At 45.6% G+C, this 23,294-nt stretch overlaps 1 protein-coding gene across 1 annotated transcript in view; it reads right to left on the reverse strand.

The window, feature by feature from the left end:
- The window catches only part of LOC142570963 (adhesion G protein-coupled receptor L3-like), a 43,930-nt gene that overhangs the window by 5,660 nt on the left and 14,976 nt on the right, over positions 1-23,294 (reverse strand). Inside the window, exons 2-9 of the mRNA XM_075679260.1 lie at positions 22,603-22,887; positions 19,282-19,422; positions 15,221-15,321; positions 15,128-15,145; positions 14,128-14,370; positions 12,227-12,335; positions 9,293-9,518; positions 6,331-6,498 (exon numbers count right to left, since the gene is read on the reverse strand). Of these exons, the coding sequence (XP_075535375.1) occupies positions 6,331-6,498; positions 9,293-9,518; positions 12,227-12,335; positions 14,128-14,370; positions 15,128-15,145; positions 15,221-15,321; positions 19,282-19,422; positions 22,603-22,887 (1,291 nt within the window). The remainder of the gene's footprint in view (positions 1-6,330; positions 6,499-9,292; positions 9,519-12,226; positions 12,336-14,127; positions 14,371-15,127; positions 15,146-15,220; positions 15,322-19,281; positions 19,423-22,602; positions 22,888-23,294) is intronic.

Genomic DNA, 23,294 nt, shown 5'->3' on the forward strand with positions numbered 1-23,294 from the left:
CCCTGCGTTGTTGTATTGTTTCCTTCTCTGCTTGTTTGTTCGTTTTATGTGGCTAAGAAATCGAGAATGATTATACGAGTGCACGAATTCCCATCGATTTAAGCAATTTCTTATGTTTAGTATGATACATATTGACAGCAACTTCACTAAGATCAATATCAAATGGGAGTCCACGTGCGCGGTTCAATACACATCGAGGGTAACCACACAGAATTCACCTGTTTCTCAAAAATATTTAAAGCCCTGTTCACCAGAACATTAGTATCGACAATGGTCCACTCTGCATAGAGTGATAGCTGGTTGCGAGATTAAAAAGCCGCTAAGCCGTTGCCCTGCACATTTGTTACCGGCTTCGAAACCGATTCGAGCTGCGCGCGAGTGCCAACCCCTAAGTGCAGCCTGAGCCGTTCCCTTCATGAGCATAACATTGCCCAACTATCTCGACGCACTGGCGGTATACATTATGGAGAGCGAGCAAATGTAAAGCCGCGCGTATACACAGTGATGGTTGTGCAATAAAGAAACCTCTCTTGCTTGCCCCGAGTTTTTTTTTTAGGGGATGTGGGAAAACCATGGAGAACGCGTGATGCTGCTCTGTTCTGGATTTCAGGCGAGCACTCACTCAAGTCCGTGGGCGCAACACCGGTATCAGAAGCAAGCTTTCTTTTTTTGAAAATTCGCAAGACAGAGGAAAGCTAACGATCACTACCAAGCAACAAGGTTGTTACAACGTAATCGACCGTTCTTATTTCTTGTCTTGCTCTCCAGATAGTGCAGCAATAAGCCGGCCACGTTTCCAATATGCGTTGTTTCTAGTGCTTACAAATTGTTCTTTTCGACCTTGTGCGTGTAGCGCGTCAGACTCGTGTAAAAGTAGCAATGATTTAAAAACGGTACATCTTTACTGCATATGAACACAGAGCTTATTATCGAACGATGCTTGACCAATACCGGCTTATAGTATTTTTTTTTTTCGAAATACGTAACAGATAGTAATACAACATATGCGTGGAAGCAAGTTGGGCAAAATATTTATGAGTGAAACTGTGGCGGCAAAAAAAGAATGTTTCAGCCTGGTTCTGTTAGCGGCCAGCCGTACGCGTTTAACGGACCTCACATGGTTTTGCTTATCCTGCAGAGCCCGTGTACTGCTTTTACGCACTCGTACTAGCTCGTCATTAGGGGCATTGGCAGTAGCTCGTATCCAGCTGGCAACCAAATATAGCATTACCATGCATTGGCCACCACCGCAGTGTATGTGTGTGACACATCTGAATCTCTCCAATCCAAGCACAATAACCCGCCTAGACGCAGTGAAAATCAAAGGAAACATAGCTCATATATGTTAGCGGACGCTCCAATCAAGGACTATGCTACTGCAATTACATAGGTGAACTGATTAGTCCACTAGCTAGCCACCTCTACTCTGGGCGCAGGGGAGGCCCACACCAGCTTCGTCCTAGCGCCTCTACCTTTAAGTTCACTCAAATTGTTGACTACAGACTTGATGCGAAACCTGATTGTGGCTTCATGGATGACATTTGTGAATGTTTATCATCAGAGTGTTGAACTTGCTTTCACCTTTGAGCATCCCTCTTGCTATGTCATCATCATCCCTCATCACATCTTTATGTCCCCGTTCCTCCTCCCCCTGTGCAGAGTAGCAGGCTAGAGCGCCTTAGCTAAGGCCGACCTCTCTGCCTTCTTTCAATTAAATTGTCTCTCTCTCGCGCTCTTTTACAAGGCGCGGAATCTACATAGTTCACATTGTGTCAAAGAAGCACTCGAGCACGACAGCTATATATAGGCAGGTTTGACGGGAGATTGCAGAATAAGCTTGATAAAAGCCAAACTTCAAATAGTCCTTGCTTTGCGACGATGCTTATAACACGCCACATGGAGAATCACTACGCGAAAAACACGAAATGCGATCATATCTTAGCACTGTCTGTCGGTCATAACTCGCAAACACTTTAGTGCGACTTTTTGTACACATGCACAAATTAAATGGTTTGAAGCCACTTGCATCAGAAAAACCGGGAACATTGGCAATAGTCACGCTAGTAATTCAGCTATATATATATATATATATATATATATATATATATATATATATATATATATATATATATATATATATATATATATATTGACGGCACATTTATCTAAACATCTTCATGCCTCGTTTTCCCCAGCGATAAATGGGACTCTATATGGTGACACTGACCAGCGTTTATATATAATGTTTTGTGTTCCCCATGTATAGCGACTGATTCGTATATTTGTTATTAGCACCGTTCCGTATATATATGGTAAAGCCTTGGGTTCAGTTTGGCGCTTGTAGTTCATGTTCCCAGCCCTGTTCCGTCAAACTTTGGCGCCGAGGTGTCATGTTGAGTAACAGTACAACTATTACACACCGCACACCAAGAAAGTCTGATAACGACGATGAAAAAAAAAGAAAGAAAACCTAAAGATAAATAAAGCCTAAGTAAGCGGAACCTCCGAAGGACGATGAGACCCGTTTACGCTTTGAGAACGACGATAAGATCATCTATACAGTTTTAGGAAGGCATATGTACACCATCGTTACCATAACCCTGTTTGCCTGTGGGTTAAATGGGAACAGCAGTGGTGGCGGTGACATCGCGTGACGTAGCCGTCATTTAGAATGCGCCACATATATTCTTGTTCTGCAGACTTGGGCGAAGGGAAAGAAAGCGAGAAATCACCCAAGAATTTTTCAGAAACTTCATGTTGCTTTCAAGACGTTTATGCAAGCCTTGATACGTTGAACAGGGTCGCTAATTACAATAAGCATGCTCCATGCCTTGTTTATTTTTCCCTTTACATCCGCGGTATAGCACGACTAAAGATGGTCCTTTTTCCTGCAGAAAGGCAGTCGAAGTTTGAGGAACAGGCGATAGTAAATGGCCGCTTAGACCAAGGGCGAAGCACTGACTGTGATAGCAAGGGTTTAGCATGGCGCTTAAACTCCTCAGACGGTGTTCTAACTATACACATGGTCTATTTACACAATGGACCACTGTCGGAGGACCTCTTGCTAGGCGCATGGCCACAGAGTTGGCAGACTACAGAAACAATGCGTGCACTTTCACGTTTCCTAGGTGACACGGGCCTGGACTCACGCCTGTGATACCAGTTGTGTAATGTGTCCTTCACCTCGTTCCTCCCATTATCATCCCCCATTGTGACCCTTTTTTTCTTCCCCTCTTCCCCTTCCCTTACGTAGAGTAGCAGGCCAGATGCTCCATTATCCGGCCGACCTCTCTACATTTTCCAATCATTAAAATACTTCTTCTTCTTCTATACACATCCTATTATGGCACCCTTAAATACTTCAACACTCCGTGTAGGGTCCGTAATTGCATCGCGCAGGCTGTACGTGCCAGTAACCGCGCCAGTAAAATTACATCACTTTCAGGTATGAGAACTGGGGCGCTATAACGTAATGCTACTCCAAACGTTCCCATTCAATTTCTACAATCAGCACTCCACGATTGTTTAAACATCCCCCCCCCCCTCACCACTTCGTCTGTTTCTCGCGATACTTCACGAAAACAGTGAAAACTCCCCACCTGTTGCGACGTGCACAAACTGGTTATGCATGATCAGACCAAAGAAATAGAAAAATAATTATTTCCGGTTCCACACCTTCTTTTTTTTTTGCCATTTGCCGCCTCGCTATTGGTCAAAAGTTTTCGGATTGCGCCCACTTAGCCTGTCTGTCACACGACGTCACAAAACTGCGAAAACACACCACGTCGAAGGGACATGTACGCATTAAAGATGCCACTATAATATGCCGAAAAAAAAAAACAGAATTTTTTTTTGGTATAGCCAAAGACGGCCCCCTTCCGAAAGGAATAAAAAATGTCTGGCTATCAATCACTCGGACACTGGCCACTCGGAGCTGCCGCGGAGCGTGAATTTATTTGCGTATATCCAACATTTTTTTGCGTGGCAGTATAAAGTTGTCGAGGGCTTTCGTCACGTTTACAACATTGGTCTGCTAATTGTTCTTCGCTGAAGCTCTGTTTCGTTTCGGCGCCATTTTTAACGTACCATTGCACGCCGCCACGATTTTCAATCAGCCACCGCAAGCTAAGAAACGGGAAGCGGGCCGATTGCAGACGCCGGCACCACCCTCCTCATCCAGTTATGTACTTTAAGTACGCTAGCTCCGCCCCACCGAAACCTTCTCACTGCTGCGTCTTCCTCACCTCTTGTCAGCCAATTAGAAAAAAAAAGAACACGAAGATAGGCAGTGCTATTCCTTTTGAAAGTAAACAAATGTGACGTCCTATAAACAAGGAGAGCGTTCAATCGGTGGATTCAAACGACGCTCTGTGTCACCGCCTGATCGGCGGTTGAGTAAATTTCACGTCAGGAGATTGGACTCAAAACAGATTGGGATAGTTTTACGTTATAGGGCTCCTGATAACGTTTTGCACTTTTATGATTTCGTAGTCTGAGAAAATTTATGATGAAGTCCATGCGGTGCGAACGTTATGTGTCATTACTTTGGTTGCGGGCCGCCATTTTCAAAATTCTGAGGAATAATTCAGTCGCGAACGTAAGTACTGGTACGTACAACTTTAATAATTGAATAGTATAGCAATACAACCCGCATATACGGCATGGAAAATCATATGCGCACGTATACTTCAATATATACGGAGCCTTACGGCAACGCCAACGGCGATGACAACGACGACGACGACGGCGACGACGACGGCAAACATTGCTTGGAGTGTCCATATAATTGCTATCGCAATAAAACAGTACTCTCTTCAACCCCCAATACTGCGAAGAGTCTTTGCGTAGATTAGCAAAGCATAATAGAAATTGCAATAGAAAGTTCAGATGCGAATATTATCACGTATATGTCAATATTTCGCACTTGCAACTGACTGCAGGAGTTTTGCTGGTTCGGATTAGTTTTATTTCTCTAAAGGTCCCTATTTTAAGCTTATTCATTAAGGTCTTGTTCTACACTATAGCAGGCAACAAGAATGCCTAAATTCTTCCTCGTCTGTCGCTATTCATGTCTTGTTCGTTTGCTACAAGCGAAGTTCTTCCTGCTCTCTCTCTTTTTTTCGCCTAAAATAAAGAACCGAAGCTGTGCGCAAACGACATCAGTCTTCGATTTGAAATTTGGATGTTAAAATAGTGTGCGTGCAGCTGTACTAAATTTCCACAAGAACGGAAAAAAAGTTACGGAGTCGACTATTCAGCGGCAGATTAAAGTAAACTGCTGCTTATCTACTGTTCATTTTTCATCAGCGACGGTGATAAACCAATCCCACTCATGCTAAGACACTCGAAAAAAGACGTCAGAGCTTCAGCCATTCCTGAAAAAAAGGCACTTGCGCTTTTAGGAAGGACAAAACTTGGCACATGGCTGCAACTTCAGATGCGGAACTCTCGGTCGCAGGACGAGATAAGAGAGCGCTATTAGTATCGAGTGTTGTGCTTACAGTAATTTGTGCAAGAGTGCAGGCAGCATATGGAGTAAGGGATCATCGTCCGATAAGGCTGACCAGAGAGGAAATACGCCCTTGGCGACCCTTGAGCACGAACAGAGTACCCATAAGGGTTAAAGACTACTAGAAAGCAGTTAGGCTGCTGCTACGTTTGCGGTTGTTCTGACAATAACTTGGACGTTCGGTTTGCCTCACCAAGTTCACTTTATGAAAATCACTTTATGCAAAAACTAAATGTTTAAAAGATGCCTGACTGATTTTCAAGTCGTAAAAGAGAAAAAGACAAGAATAGAAGAGAATTTGCTATACCACCGAGTGTATGGACACATCGGAGGACGGTCTCGATAAGCCATTTCTCGGCCTTACTTACGTTTGCAGATTTTAGCCACATGAATTTCCAATCATGTTTTTGCGCATATCATGCATTTTCGCAACGTCGCTTCAGACTGGCTTAGAGTGCAAGCACAGAACCGTATTTCGAGTGTGAAATTAGAAAAAAAAAGATAAAGAAGCAAGACCGTCAAGCACAGTCTCAGGTTCTTTACACAGCACTTAAATTTCTATTCAAGCAACACCATGTTTCCAAAAATGTCTTTGACGGCTCATGAGCCGAACGTCCATAAAGGACTGCGTCGAAAGTTGGTATCTCTACTTAATATCCGCACTTGTGTGTTATACCGTAGTTACAATATGAAGTGTATTCAGTACCCCGTAAGCCAGCATCCCAAAATGGTGGCCGTTATGTGCAAGATGAACTGTCGTTTACTCGCGTACGAATACGTTTCTTTTTTAAACACCGCGGCAGAAGAATATGCATACGCACTTGATGAGAGTGTCCCAGAAGACGCAGGTTGGGTTCTCCGCCTCGTAGTGCAGCATGGGCAGAGCCAACTCGACGTGTGCGCCCAGAACCAGGCCCGGTGCCTCGCTGCCTACCCGGATGCTGATAGCCGGAGAGTTCAGTTCCTGTTTAGGATGCTCTGCGTCCACCCTGCGTGTGCGTGACTAACGATGTGCCAACAATTTCCTATACAGTGATCCATATATTTACTTTAACGGTAAAATTAAAAAAAAGAATAATTTTGAGTAAAAACAAAGCGTTATTAATTGCCGATTTCTGCTTACTCAGCACTCACAGAAAGTTCACATTTCTTAGTCGGCATCGTTGAATAAACCCCATTGCATATTTGCTTGCCCGGTTCATCAGGCAAGAGTTGAAATTCACCATCGTATGCGCGCCTCGCCATACATATAGCAGAAGTGAGCTGCTGCATAAAAGTGGACTGGCTTAGCTGCCTTTTTGGTAAGTAAATGATTAAACAATGCCAGCATACAATGATACAAAACTTAACGACACCGACCCAGAAATGTAATCTTACTTCAGAAATTGAGGCATAACAAAGCAGATATACCTGATTCATCTTCGTTTAAAGGTGTTGGGATAAAAATACAGGTCACTGTAGTACGATTGTACTATACTATGTCACTGTCGCTGTATATATATATATATATATATAGGCCACTGTATACTGATACAAAAGAACAGGAACCAAAACATTTTTTTTCGCTAGGTTGTTTGTCCCCCGTCTTAACTTGATTTTTCCTGAAGAAAGGTTCGCGCAGCTGCTATCTTTGCATAAACCCACCCTTAGTGTTCCATGCGTTCTACATGAAAAAGGAAATTCACCGACGATTGCGATACTCCCTAATGCGAAATTTCAGCGCAGGTGTATACGTGTTCTCATTTCGCGATATATTGGCTGGCGCGCACAATCTAGTGCGGCACGTTGAAAACGGAGCGAAGTGTGGCGCGACTGCCTCGCTAATCTGGAGATCGCGAGAGGCAGCGCGGTGGTGACGCGCGGGCGGGATTCACAAGCAGCCGCCACAGACAGACCTCCCAGACGACGCGTGCTACTCTGGCGCCATCTCGTTGCGATCGTCGCCTGCTTTGCGTCTCACGCTTTCGCCATAACCTCCTCCTCCTCCGCTTTTCGCCTCATGGCTCTGCTGCGCCCTCCTCCTCCACTTTCCTCCTCGTGCTCTCTTCGCTATCACCCATCTTTTCATCCCCCGCTGCACTCCGCGTTCGCTCTTTCATCCTTCGCTGCGCTCGTTCGCTCGGTCGCGAGGGACGTCGACGCTCGCTGCAGGAACTGGCGCCTGAAAGCTGCGCTCTAAGATGGCGGTATTCCGGCAGCATCGCTGTTTATGGCTCTTCGATTTGTGGTCCTCTATTTCATAAGTGGTACCTTATACAGAAGAATTTTGCGCTCAAGGCAAAGAAAAAGCGTGAACTCATTTTCATAAAACAATCTTTTTCCTTTATTTTCGAAGGACACGCCTTGCGGCATAAGCCTAAGGAGAATTTGGAGGCCTGGTTTCTTGGACAAAATTATTTCGTCAGTTCGTTAACTATGTGTGACTCAAGCAGTTACGTGTGAGGCTTAAATGTCTGTACGGAAGTTCAACTTAAACCAGATGCAAAATATTTCAAGATAGATCACAAATCGGTCATTTTGCACATTTTGCGCCATTTAACGTGTATGCTTTTTTGCTTTCACTATACTACACAGAGCGCATGCAGCGCAATCTTTCCATTCTTATTTTACACTGCTTTAATCTGTCTTTCTTTTTTACACTTCCTCCTGGTTAGGCAGATTCTGATGTTTTGAGCATGGCTGTGTCCTCTTTGCTTGTCAAAGCCGAAAGAAATTTGGCACTTCGCCACTTTGCTTTCTTGGATAGCTTATGAAATTAGTATCAACGATTGCAATAGCAACATATGAACTCCACTAATATGCTATTCTGCGTGAACACATACTATTCATCATGGGAGATCATGACTTTGAATATCTACGCACTTCTCCCGATCATGCTGTCTAAAGAAACAAAGCTTCAGCTACCAAATAACAGCCCGAAAACATCTTTCATAGCTGTATTTTGTGACGCAGAGTGCGGCTACTTGCAGCAGTTGTTTAATCGAGAATCGGCTAATCTATTGGCTACTTTCCTGATGCTTGATCTAGGCCAACTTATTGTTCCGTCTTGAAATTACGCGTATGCCGCCTCAGTTTCCGACGTAACTAGTCTGGTTCGCTTCTAGGCCGACGTATCTCATTTCTTCATGGAACATTGTATAACAACTCTCTTTCTACTTGTTCTTGCCTCACACATTCAAACACTACACTATTGTAGGGCTGCGTAGCTGACGACCGCTTTTCATTTAACTTTCGGGGTCACCGCAAGTACGTCCGCTTATGATGACCTGCTCGAGCTCTACAATTGCACAGCCTCAAGTTTAGCGGTCGCTGTATTTCTTTAGTTCAAGGAGCGCTAGGCTACCGCGAAGTAATATTAAGCCAGTGCCGAGTCGTTCAACAACAGCTTTATAATCTCGAGAGTGGAAAAGAAAGACAGTGAAGAATAAATATGGGTCAAAGTCGAGAACAGTGACCGCCGGGCCTCGGAAACCTTCGTGTGGAAGTTGAAGTTGGGCCGGCCGTCGCAAAGAAGTTAGTGTAGTTCTCGGAACCCTTCTAAACCCGAAGCACCGCTTCGACAGGCGCACTCCTATACGAGTATACCCGCGGTGTGCTTTTCATCTTAATGTCAACCTCGGCGCCGCCCTGCTGCCGCGATGTCCCTGAGAATCTCGTATACCACGGACACCCACGCGCGCACGCCCTGCGAGGCGCCAGCGGAACACACAAAGAACGAGCTGGGCCTCCCCGCTGTTTCTGGGAAAACACAGAGCGCGCGCTCCCTGCCGGCCTTGCTCTCACCCGTCGTCGAGGAGGAGCTTATCGAGGCGCGGGAACTCGGTAAACACGATCACAACGTCGCCGGCCCCGTCGTCGCCGTCCTGCGAATTCTGATCGGCCCCGCTGGAGTTGCGGGCTATGCGAAACTGGGCCGTGCTGTACGTTCGGTTCAAGTTGTTGCCAGGGGCCGGCAGAAGCATTGTCTGATTGGCGATGTGCGTCGTCGTGCTTGAAATGATGTTCATCTCTGCAATTGCAAGAAAGAATAACAAAATTAAATCAGCCAGGACGATGCAAAGTGTATTTTTGTCGAGAACCTCGGATGGCACGAACTGAAGTGCCGTGCCGTGCCTTAGACTGTGCGCATGAATAAAGTACATAGCCTAAGACCACGGGAAAATCTGGAGACGAAAGGTACCTCGCTTTGCACTAACTCGCATTTGCAAGTATAACGAAGCGTCAGTGAGATCTTTTTCTTTGATCCACGTGAGTATGGAGGCAGTCTTTGCGCCTACTAGTGGCACACGCTACTGCTTCTGGCGTAAAGTAAGGAACGAAGATAACAAACGTAAATTGTTGCGCACTACGGCAGGCTCGTGCAAGCGCGTCCTACATTCAGCGCACACGTACGAAAATCAGATGCAGACCCATTCCGTCCTCGTGACACTACAAGCAGCGGTTGGCTGTACGACACGTGAGTTTCATGGCAACTAAAATACGCAAGTTCTCGCAGATTCTGCACGATATTGCAATATGCTCATACGGCATTAGACGTCCGCATGCCGGATACAAACAGGAGTGCAAGTAGAGAGAGAGAAATAGAAGGCAGGAAAGGCAGAGAGGTTAACCAGACGCACGTACGATTTCCTACCCTGCACTGGGGTAAAGGAGTATGGGGATAAAGAGAGAGAGAGAGCACACTTTCGCGCACAGATAATGGTTCGCGAGATTTCACTTCCACTCCCCCTTTGCGGGGGAGTGAAAGTAAAATCACGTAAGCCTGTGCACCTACGAAAGAAATTACTGCAGCCATGCATTTCAGCTCAAAGACCTGTGTTGCTTACCCCTCCCTCAGCTTAGGTATCTTTAACACTGCTAGCGCACGCCAGCTCAGCGTAGTTTCCTTCGAGTCTGTCTCATGGTCAGTAGAGCCCACGGCGATAATTTACTATGACTGCGTAACTCTGTAAGCTCATGATAACACACTTGCCTATTGTGCCCTAAGCGCATAATACGATGCTCTTCCCTCTGCTTCACTACTCTATTTCTTTTTAATGCATGGGCATTAGGATTGTCAAAGCTGAAATAGTGCACATTTTTCTTTTGCAGCTTACGATGCTCTGCTTCGGACCACCACCAGTTACGCTTCACCCTTCGAAGATGCAGAACGTGTGTCGAATGAGCTGCTGAACTACTTAGCATATCCCGGCCACAGCGGCCGCATTTCGACGGTGGCGAAATGCGAAAACACCCGTGTACTTAGCTTTAGGTGCACGTTAAGGAACCCCAGGTGGTCCAAATTTCCGGAGTCCCCCACTATATACGGCGTGCCTCATAATCAGATCGTCGTTTTGGTACGTAAAACCCCGTAAAAAAACAACAACTTTGCTATATTACGAACGCAGTTTAAACCATGGATCCGGGACCTCAAAGAGGTGTGCCGTGCAGTGCTGACCGATTTGTCTTGCATTTATCGCTAACTTGTCACTGAACGTTCTCTTTCTTTCTCTCTTTCTTTCTTTCTTTCTTTGTACGTAGAACAGTGAGTTTTATCTCTCGTGTTCTTTTAGGTTCAAGTATAATTATTAATGACGCATGATAATTTGAAGGAATGTGCAAGTTCCGTCTTTCCCTCAGAGATCACAGAAATCATTGTTATAATGTTATTTTACTTTCTTTCCGTCATGTGCTTTTATGGTAAGACATCATCTAGCGCAGCTTTAGCAAAATAATGTCATTTGTCACTAGTTATGGCTCCAGTTAGACTTCTGTGGCAAATTAAATGACTATGGCAGAGCAAGTTGGTCATGCCCTAAAGTATCTGCCAGCTAGACTACATTACGCCTATAGTTACGCTTAAGAGGAAGCTTTAGCTCGGGCACAACTCCGACGCGGCCTATTCAAATACATGTAAAACGCAAAAACGTTTTTATCAGATAACCCCTGGACCGATTTTGATGAAATTTGTCGCATTTGAAAGAGAAAGTTAAATTCTAGTGACTGTTGGAAGCGGAATTTCGATTTAAGGCTTGAATTTTCTTAAAACGATTTTCAAATATTTGACCGTTTGAAAAAAATAGAAGCATGAAGTTTATAAATTCATAGCTCTGCATCAAGAACCGATATCGCGGTTCTGTCAACGGCATCCATTAGATCATTCAAAGCGGACAAATTCAATATGTCATTTTACTTCTTACGTGAATTTGTTACGTTCGTTACAACGGTTTTGCAAAAGTTTTATTTCTCAATTACTAAATTTTTTTATATTCATGTGTAACATATCAATTTTGTCCGCTTTAGATGTACTATTAGATGCAATTCACAGAATTGTATTATCATTTTTAGTGGTTAAGTTACAGAGTTGTAAACTTGATAGTTTCGTTTTTTGAAAATTTTCGATTTTTGCCAATTTTTAACAAAAAATTGACAATCTAACTCAAAAATTCGAAACCAACAGTCTCTAGATTTTAAGTTTCTCTTTTAAATGCAACAAACCTCGTCAAATTTGGTGCAGTGGTTGCCGAGAAAAACGAATTCTCCTTTTACATGTATTTAGATAGGAGCACTTGAGCAAAAGCTTCCTCTTAAGAGAAATGAAGCACCGTTGAAGCGCAGTGAAGATCATTGTGGCCACGCAATAGATGCATTTATTAACTGCCCCCCTTCCCCGCGCCCCCTTCAAAAGCGTTTGCGCTCCGTTAACATCAGTAAGAATGGAGAAATAATGGCACTTACGGAAATTTATAAAAGCGAGGATCTTTTGTTCACTGCTGGCAGCACTCAGGATTATTCCGGCGACATCCATTATCAGCAGTAATGTTGTGGCGCAGCTGTGGCGTGTTTGCTACAGAAATAAGGAGGGAAAAGTTTCGCTATCGCAATGAGTTGTTTTCAGGCATCACAACGCATATAATTATGCATATGCAGTAGTACCCCGAGTACATCTGCGCAGGTCACGAGCTTCTCTCTCTTTCCTTCGAGTGCTGAGATGTACAATGCACGCAGAGTCAACTAACGGTAATGATATACTAACGTAGCTGGCCATCAAAGCATTGAGAAGGTTTACTGGGAATTTCTGCGATCTATATTATGAAGGTGTTCCTTTCTATAATGTGCTAGCTTTAATTAAAAGCTGGAAAGGCTCTAGGTGATAGTACACTGGTGCTGAAAACTTGTGCATTGGAAATTAAAACTATGGCGCGTTCTGGCCGAGGCTACAATGAGGCTTTTTACGGATGGGCTATATTGAACACCTGCGCGGATCTATCGCAACTAGAGCTCAATGAGGTGATCCGTATGACGCTAACGCCCTGAAAAATACAGAGCGCACACTTCGTGGCACATTCACTGTGCTCATAAAGTTTCGAAGCTTATCTGGCAACCTAACTTTGATAAGAAACTAACTGAACTAACATCGCAGTGTATTGTTCTCTAGTCCACCAATCGCGCCATCGTTTGTATTTCTACACTAAACTCTTTCTGTTGCTGACAGGCTTGCAAGTACTGAAAGGCTGCTGCTTGGCTTTCATCCTCCTGTGTCATTCATCATCGCGTTTGCAAATATAAAGCGGCCAAGTTGAAGGCAAGATCTAGGGCGAGTTAGTAGAATATGCAATCAACAGAACGCTTGGCAAAAAAAAATTAATAAAGAAATCACTACCCGACTGCGAAAGTCGATGTCCAGCGAAAGTGTCGAAAACCACCCCAACTGCTGAGGGGGGGGGGGGGGCGGTGTATGCAGTGCTTTATGGCTTTAGAGTAATCGTAGTAGTGCTATTTTAGAGAAATGGTAGGAATGGGAATAATGGTAATTATGACAACATGCCGCCGCGCATAGCGGTGATGCAACATTGAAATCAGTTGCTGGGCTGGTAATTTTGTGTACGAAAGGCTAGGGACGTCACAAGCTGGCGTCACCGCGGCAGCTTGCGCAAAAGTAATCCTTACCTGCACACGTATGCGGGGAACGCTGCGTGCTTCGCACTGCTATCACGGGCGCCTTACCATCAATTATGTGGTTCGGATCCTTGTTTTGAGCTTGGTTTTATTGAAGCGTATGCTGTTCTGTATGTTGCATGCGTGATTCCAAATAATGTGAGCACTGTTCGGTTCATTTTGCTGAGTTCTTGTAGACTCTGCCTTACGGGGCTGTGATGGATGGATGGATGAATAAGTTTATTTAGGTCCCTCGGTGCGCGCGATTAACGCACAGCGGGCCACTCCCATGTCGGAACAGAGAGGCCATGACCCTCCGCGGCGTCGCGGACCCGAAGGACAGCCCAGAGCTGTGCTTCATGGTCCGAGCTATAGCCTTTGCATTTTTTGCTCGCTTACGGGGTATAAGCCATTGATCCTGATTGTTTCCTGTTGACGTATGCGAAAGATTTCCGTGATCCTAGCCATATACAGCTTTGCTGTAAAAGCACCGAAGAACATTGCATCATTGCAATGTATTGCAAACATTGCATCAGCTCTAGTGCTGTGTCCGTTTCATCATTAGCCTTGTTGTGTGACCCATTTCGGCATTGTACAGGCATCATGTCTTCAGCAAACCCTGTAAGCGGATCGGTGCTTACAGTTTTGAAAGGACAAAGAGAGGTTGCGCGCACTTGGTATTCACAACGTTCTCGACGCACCATGGGCACTTCGTTCCAGGGCTTGTCGCGGCTGAGCAGTTCGTCGACCGTTGAAGCCGTGAGACCGCCAACCCGCAGCGCCTGGGCAGCGCTGGCGATGCGGCCGGGGTAGTTGTCGCCCGTGTCGCTCCGCACCACGCCCATGTCTAGGAGGTCGACGATGGCCACCAGGTCGCCGCCGACCTCTAGCGAGTTGTTGCTGACGAAATCGCTCACGGTCTCGATTATGTCGGCTAAGTACTTCTGCTGGGCAGAGGCGGCACCCGTAAGACGTTGCGCAGAAGTTATTTTCTTGTCGACGAAACCACTGAGAGCATTGAAATTTGATTGTACGCTGGCTTTGGTAAAGCTTAATCAGTGCGCCGGCATAAAAAAAAAAGAATTATATGTGCGCCATCACAGGTGGTTGCTAACTGGCTGCTCTCGGAGTAATGTGAAATTCAGACACTGCGATTGAATGTTATTATTATCTTTATTACTATAAATATTATGTAAGAATAGATAGAAAGCGAGAAAGGGAAATGAGCTAGAAATTGTCTCCTTGAAGGGGCACCATACCCACCCCCTTGAAGGGTAGAGAAAAAAAAAAGGAAAGAAGAAGGCAAAACAAGGTGGTATGAATAAAAAGGATATTGTATAAGAAAAAGCGACGCGGAAAGAAACTGAAGGGTGGACATTCTTTCTGAAGCCAGAATTTGACAAGATGAAAAGAAACATAGTTACTGTTGAAAACAGCTGACTCTATGGTAGCCTCCTTAAGAAACATCGACGCATGCTTTCGACTTCTAATGTATGCACGCAGAAGGGCCTGAATTTATCGGCATGTGCTCGCACGGATCTTAACGTAGATTCATCGTTAACTTTAACGAACCTCCTCCAGAAGATGAAAGGCAAAACTTGATCTAATATCTGCAGAAATTACCACATATCGTTCACTCAATGTTTGCCGTCGATTCAACATCATTGGTAATGAACCACAGGGAAATACTGAACAACTTGCCTTCGAGCTGGCTGTTATCTGTAAAAAGAAACAACAGAGAACACATTTAGCGCACTGACACTGTCTCCGAACATGCTGTACTACGTGCCCCACCTGGTTCTTGAGCAATAGGACAGAAGGCTGCACGCACTGTGCTGTATTAGGGCTCTGAGTCTTCCAGTAACCCCTGGAGTTGCAGCACCACCTCATAATGCCTGCAGAAACAGTACGTGATGGGAGAGATGGTGAGATCAGCCAATGCAAATGGGCGATGGGCTGCACTACACTTCGTAGTAGGGTGGCATGGAGTATGAGAACATAAACGAGAATCTGAAAGAAAAGCATCGCAGACACAAGGAGGCTGCGTTAAGAAGGATCAGCATTGACACCAAGTGCAACCGCTCTATGGGCTCCGGACGGTCGGCCAGCCTTCGGCACGATTGCCTTTCTTGCGTTTGTCCAGCTGCTCTCTCAGATATATCACACATCTTGTAGAATGGTCCCGGACTCTGCCAATCAAGATGTCGCTATACCTGTCAGTGGTGGGTCTGTATCCAAGCATGTGTCATCTGTACCGAACCTGACTACCATCTGTGGATCTATGGTCCGCACCCTTAGATTTTTGCTGGACTTCATTAAAGAGATCAAGCTATATATATGCATATAAGCTAATTGACCTGTTTTCTACCGCAGGGCAAAATTGCGAAACAAAATTTAGATCTTTTTTTCTGAACCAATTTAGATTACCACTGAAGCTGCAATCGTATAGTGCCAGAGCAACAGTGCATGCAGTCACAAATAGGTTTGCGAGCAAAGGAAACTGACATTTGTGTTAGCAAGTATTTCCCGATCATAAAATTTGGGTCACTAGCCTGGTCCCGGAATTCCTTGCTCGTTTGGAAGCAATCCGTTGAATTTCTTACCGCCGAGGTAGCCATCGTTCCTGATGGGGGCATGTAGGTTTATCACACAAGTTGTAGAAGCATAATCTGAAGTTTAGCCATGATAAGTTGAATCTTGTAGGATGCGTTAACAAGTGATGAAATACTTATAAAACTAACTTCCCGCGTCCGAGCGTTGATGCACGAATAAGGGAAGAGAGAGAGAGAAGGGAAGAAGGAAAGACAGGGAGGTTAACGAGCAAGGGAAGCATATCTGCTCTCGTATGCTGTCTGATGCAACGCAAATCCAACGCAATGATAAGTTTGTGTAGCCTACACAGACTACACGGCTCTAAACGTGCCGATTTCTTTGCAACAGAAGGATGGCACCATCTATCACCACGATGCATTTTTAGGGGTGTTTTGCCATAGCGGTGACAGACGGCCCAACCATTCTATTGCGTGCTGCCCGTGTCCCTTCACCCCTCAATATCCACAAACCAATCTAAAAAGACCACCGAGATGACGGCCTAACATTGCTGCAGAGGTGAGATAATGTGTAGCAGAAGTTTGCAACACTAATCACTTCATGTGAAGGGAGCACGCAGCTTCCTCTACGTCCTGACGCGGGCAGGCCCTTATGCAGGCCAGGTGCAGCCATGTAAGACGATTATGTCACTTCTGTTGCATCGTGAAGTCTCCAGGAGGCGTGGACAAACACTGCTTCTGTGGTAAAAATGCACGGTGAGTCATCTGCCAACGTCGTCAACTTGTTCTGTAGTCCCAACTTTTAAACCCTGCACCATACTGCCTGGAAGTACATTTCAGGCAGCTCGTGTCGACAACAGCCGTCTCCTAGATTTTTACCTTTCCAGAGAAGACCGATTTCGAGGTTCTTTAGCGCCGGTGGGAGAGCCCAGTCCTTCGCGCACGAACAGAGGCAATAGTTGAGTTCTATGCAACCTTTTTCAAAGAAAACATTAAAAAAAGAGGCGTCACTGCTTGATACTTTGAAGAGGCGAATCGTTGGAGGGGTAATCGTAAATGAATGTATAGATCACTTTGAAAAAAAGAATGTGAGACAGACAGAAAGCGATAAATAAAGGAAAAGCAGCAATGCCATAACCATGATAACGCTCGGCGATCTACGCCACAGACCATTTACAGATCCGCTGAATAGGCGCTGTGATACGCAAACGCGCGGTTGCTGACTACCTTCTGCCTTCCCCTTCCTGATAGTAGACGACGTGCTGAGTAAATGAATAAAATTGCTGTTTTGGCTTTCTGGCTGAATTATTATTCCCATGTACTGCAACTCTTTCAACCGAGAACGCAAGCAGCATTTTAGTCCTTATGATATTTTCCACGCGGCCTTATTTTAACCTGACGGCGGTGAGCATGCGTGTCCTCCGATGAAGCGATAGCTAATTCGCGTACTTCTTTTTCTTCTGTTTTCTAGTAACAACAGGTAGCCCTTGCCACCTTAGTAGTGTGTAATCCGTCTTTTGCCTTTCTTGCTCTTGACGGTGAATATCTGCGACCAGGCTGTCGATAATATTGCTTTCAGTTACATTAAATATGCATCTCTGTTGTGTTCACTGCCTCTCACAAGCATTGCTTCTCCCTCCTGAACATGCAAGAGACTGACAGTTCCCGGAGATGCATAAACAGCGAAAATAGTCACACCTATATATGCACATGAAAGTTTGCCCCCATAGTTACGCTATTTATTGTATTACCTTATCGGTCACCGAATTAGTCACTGGGATAAAAAAAAGATAAAAGTAAGTAATCTTTTCACCCGAGCTGCCTTAATGTATTGCGCTTCAATGAACGAGCAGTCGGTTCAAGATATTTCGTTGTGCCTTGCGTGCTCAGAACAAAATTTGCATGAAACACGATTTTAACTTCTATACTTAGCCCAACATAGCAAAATGTATGCTTACACGGGAGATATCGGTTTTTTGTCATGACAGCATGCGCAGTCCATTGCGGTTACTGTATACGTATGAACCGTGACTAGTCCTCTCTTCCTGTTTATAAGCTGTGCATTACCCGACGCGACAGTGCGGCGACATCAAAAGTCTACGAGAGGACACTCGATCGTTCCTAACTTACACTTGTAACTGTCCATATCGCATTCATGTTGGAGCTAAATATCATTTCTTTTTTTCCTTCAAAGCTGAGTAGCCTAATGTGTAAAAATAATCATTCAACCACGGCAGACGACCATTTACTTGCTAACGGGCACTGTCCTCACTTCAGGCGACCTCGGTATTCTTCTTACTGGTGCTGCAGGGTACACTTATAATCGCAGATTGTCACAGGATACTGTTTCAGGCGTTCCACACCACACTATCTGCAACGTGCTGTAGTATACAGTCAACAGAGTCAGCACGAGCTCATTACCCTTTTGTGGCGATTCAGGTATCCGGCTGCTCTCGCAAGGCGCGCTGTGGCGTCGAAGCCGGCGACGCCGGTTCTCTCGCACTCGGCAAAATTAGCGGTTACGAACCATCTATACTTGCGGAACGGGAAAGCGGGACAGAGATGGCGTCGTTGCGCACTCACTCCGCCGAGTACAATTTTCTGAGATGATAGTGGAGTGGCGTAGTTTTAAAGATTCGAATTCGTTTTGAGGAAGATTGGGCCCTGAAAAATGATATCTCTATAAAAAGGCTCATTCTAATTTCTTTGTTCCAGTTCCAATTATCGCGAAGTGCCTGCATATGCATGCAGTATCAAACAACCTTTCATAGACATCTGCTGTGTCTAAATCTAGAGGGAGTACGCATGAGGTCAGTGTCCATAACGCCGACTGTATCTCATAAAGCGATGTTTCCTGTTTCTTCTGTTTGATGCGTTGCGATGCACGGGACCACAAACATGCCGCTAACTGCGACCTTCCTTAGGGGGCTCTAAATGTTATGAAAAAATAAAGAAAATTACGCCACTACCTCGAAGCTGATATTTTACACTCTCTTATTTCTTAATTGCAAGCTGCATTCCAAACGTAGAGCGAAGATACGAGCTTTGGGACACTTCCTCTGCCTTTCCAACGGCCAAGTGCTGTACAGTGGCTATGCTGCTCGTTTTTATTGGAAGGAAATTTTCGACTATTTCCGGTTGCTCTTACAATCTATCACTATTTTTCTATTATTTGTTTGGTAAACGGAAACATTTTTATCTCGGCACTGCGTTGAATAACCTACCACTACAGTATATCCCGAGGTTCCTGCACGCACAAGCGTTAGTACCGCCCATTTACAGACAGGTTGCAGGAAGGCGCCTTACCGATGTTCCAGGTGGGACAGTCCATCTCGGCGCACTTGTCCGGTGGCGTTGGCGGCCACGTGATGCCTCGGTACACAGTCTCTTCGCACTCGTTCTTTTCCGGCAAATGACGGCTTTTCTGGAGCTCAGAATCGATAGCGTCTGCAGCCGAGAACAAAAAAAGGACTACCGTGACTGGCAGGACAAGGTAACGCTTACTCGGATTATAACAATTTGTAACTTGCGGCAGTGAGCTCACTAAGGTCAACGCCTCCAAGATATCACAAATCCAGTGCACTTCGATTTGTGACGTCATGCTGCCTTGCCCGACTGCCGTAGAATCTAACGGGGACGCTCCCGAGCAAACTTCGGCGATTCTTTAACGCCACAGCTTTCATCACGCCGGACTTGGCAATGGAAATTTCGGTCCAGGTAGCATGACATCATAAAGCAGAGGGCACAGTCCTGCTATCTAGGAGGCGTTAGTAATGCAAATTCGGCAAATTCAGCGCCCTGTGGTGACGATGATTGGATGAAACGGCGCATTGTGACGGCCCGGTGCGCACCGCTGCGATTTGCCGAATTTACCATAAGATCGCCGGAATCTGGTTGGTACAAAGTAAATTGGTCGTTCCTTTCTATTAGTCCATAAATTTATTAATGCGTTGCAGTCTTTGGCTCGGTGCCCGCGGTGATTGTCTTCTCCGATCCGTTTAATCCTTTCGGTTTCGCGTCCACCCCCACCCCCCAAAATAACCCTAGCGCCATACAGCCTTGAATATGTAAATACGCAAAATTCTGTACGCTTATCGCCACCTACTTTGTGGGCACACTAGCCTCCGACGCGGTATTTTGTGAGGAAGCCCCCAGCTGCTAACACGCGTCCGGCGAAAGCCCGAGCCATAGAGTTTCATAGAATAGTTAAAAGAGGGAACTCTGGCGCAAGTGTCTACAGGATCTGCAAGCGGGGTGGTTCAGTCACGATGGGAACGATGGTTAGTGCATATATTTGCCTAAAGTTTGTCCTTATGGCTTCAAACGGCTTTGTGACTTTGACTCCTCATTTTAAACCAAGTACTGTCTTATGGGTTATTCAATAAACACAATTAAAATTAACCGATGGCAGGATTCGAACACACCCCGATATTGAAACCACTACGCCGCTGCCGCATACATCGACAAGCGGTTTAGAACACCCTTAGGAATTTATCGCGGGCGAGTGAGCGCGCGGCGACGCTTGACGCGTTTCCATTTGGCCGTACCGATTCGCACTTCCAAGGCAGGTGACAGCTTGCGCTGACAAGGAACGCGCGAATAACGCACGCAACAAGAGAATTGCGCCTGCAACAACAGGGAGAAGCTTCTGAAGAGCACGCGTTGAAAAGAAGGCGAGCGTGTCGGCGGACATATTATGCGAGAAAAAGAGCACTACAGCAACATTCCTTTCATTCACCAAACACACGATTGGTAATGACGATGACCTGATGTATTTATTGTGGCATGGCTCGAAGGCCTATAATAGGGACTAGTAAGAGGAGGGGGGGGGGGGCGTATTGGTAATAAAACTGAGTTTACGGGGGCATTCGTCATAGTCTGCATGGTATTCTTTGCATTTATTTATCTCTTAAAATATGGCAGCCTTGGTTTCAAGGGTGAAGCATAGGCTTCATAAGCAATGATTGCAAAAAAATAAAAAATTACGCTACGTACTTTGTGACAATACTGCAGTGGGGCGTTTCCGCCCGAAATTTGTTTTTGTCTGACAATCCATCCTTAGGTTGTCATGCTAAAGCACCAATAGTTAGCATCCGATGTCACTCGTTCATGGCAAAGGACAAGAACGAGTGGCTTCGCTTAGAAGGAACCGGGACGTAGTACGATCATCGTAAAAGCGGTGGTGCCTGCTTTTACAGCTGTGGTAGGTACGATTAAATGGAGATGCTAGATGATTACGGGGAAACGATACGCTTCGGACTTCACTTTTAACAAAAAACATGTGCAGAAACCGTCGACAACGATTGTCAATGTAAGTGAATAGTTGAACGCTTCTAGAACGCTATTGACTTTAGTAAATGAATGATGCGTTTGAAACTGCATATTGGTTGCAGTGAGAATATTTAGATGGCATCTGTTTGATTGCACAATTCCGCGCAGAACAGAACCGTTAACTATAGCACATCTGTAGCCGTAGAATAAATGACTACGCATATGAGGCGATTCGTCATATTCCTTCTCTTCAGCGGCGCGCACGCCAGCGGTGATGGCGACTGCCATCCTACTCTGCTGCCACCGGGACCTTCTCCCGGAGCCACCACAGGTGGAGAGGGCGGCGGGATTATAGAGGAGGGCTGTGGTCATTCCCGAGCACTCCAGCTCTAAACCTTCAGGCGCCCCAAAGCACTCGCGCTTAAGGTCCCTAGATAAAACAAGTTTAAAACTTGTCTTATCTAGGGACTTTACTCGCGCTACACGCGTCTCTCAAAGGTGTTTGGCGACGAACTCACCGCCTCGCAAGTCACTTCGGCGAGAGAACGCGACCATTGCATCGGCGTCCTTTCATCGGCGAAAGCCCGACAACCACGAAAAGGAGCTAAGAAATCCAAGGGAACCTAATCCCTCCAAACGAAAAAAAAATAAAGACAGAAGCCATACAGGGCGGGGGCTGTACTTTTTGTCCAAATATAGATATTTAGGACTTTGGCTACGGATTCTTTTCCAAGCATTAGATTTAAGCTTCGAAATTGCCGTACATTTCACACCGTTTATCTTAAATTTAGTATCGTATGTCACTATGTAAATCCGTACTCATCAGAGAGAAAGAGAGAGAGAAAATAAGCTGGAGAGAACAGGGTGCTCCAGCAGAAGAGCGTTCGCTTTGCTGCCCTGCGCTGTGTGTAAGAAGGCTCACAGAAGTCGTGGAGCTCGATTTGTTAATTTCAGGCTTTGTGATGCGCCTAGCATCGCACGTGAGCGCCTGTGTTTCCGCTAACTGAAAATTACGACCTTCTTCACAGCCGTCTTTTTACCGTTTTCCTATGCGGACGTTCGCAAGAAAGTGTTTCTGTATTTAACAAAGAAAGGGGACAATTGGTAAAAGCAGTTACCCGTATATAAGTGGCAAGGGAAACAATTACGGTTATATAAGCTTGAACTATTCCCCTATCCTTCTTATATCTCTCTCCTTGCCTCCCTATATCTGGCTGCTCTGATCCTGTTCGTTGAGTTCCTTGCGTCATATCAGACGCATTTTCATAATGCATCCAATGCGATAACTTCGCACGAAGCACGTCGCCGTATGGATATAATCCGTCCTTGCCCTGTGCGCGCTATGCAAATACTTACGCCTTCCACGGAACAGCGCCCAGACTTCAGCAGCTTTCTGCATGGCTGCACGTCGACGCCGGTTGTTGCCATCGGGCGCCGGTGCAAGTACCAGCTTCTGTTCCTTAAGCAGCATGCTCAGGCGCCTTTGGAAGGCGTCTTCGGGTTGCGATGGGGTACTTGCAGTCAGCGACGCGGTCGTCGTGTCGTTGCGTGTCACCTCCGCCAGTAGCGCAGGTCGACCCGTGCTCCCCGTTCGTCTCGCCGGTGCAGGCGTGGAAGTACTGTTGCATTCCGCCTCCGAACCTGAAATAAAGATTGCCCCAAAACTGAATTTCCTTTTCCCCGATATGACGCCGCAGCGATCAGCAAATGAACTGTTCCTTGCTGTTCTGTATGCTGTATACGATTAGCCGTCTTCTGTATCTCGTTTTTTTTTTTAGTTTTGTAGTAAAATAGTGTAAAGTTTTAGCAATTACGAACGTTTAAACACCGCAAAAAGTGTCAGTTCCGATCCGAGCTGTCTATTGGGCGAAATAAAATTGTGGGGTTTTACGTGCCAAAACCAGTTTCTGATTATGAGGCACGCCGCAGTGGGAGATTCCGGAAATTTGGACCACATGGGGTTCTTTAACGTGCACCTAAATCTAAGTGGACGGGTGTTTTCGCATTTGGCCCACGTCGAAATGCGGCCGCCGTGGCCGGGATTCGAT

The sequence above is a fragment of the Dermacentor variabilis genome, chromosome 2 (assembly GCF_050947875.1).
Source record: "Dermacentor variabilis isolate Ectoservices chromosome 2, ASM5094787v1, whole genome shotgun sequence".
Classification (NCBI taxonomy): domain Eukaryota; kingdom Metazoa; phylum Arthropoda; class Arachnida; order Ixodida; family Ixodidae; genus Dermacentor; species Dermacentor variabilis.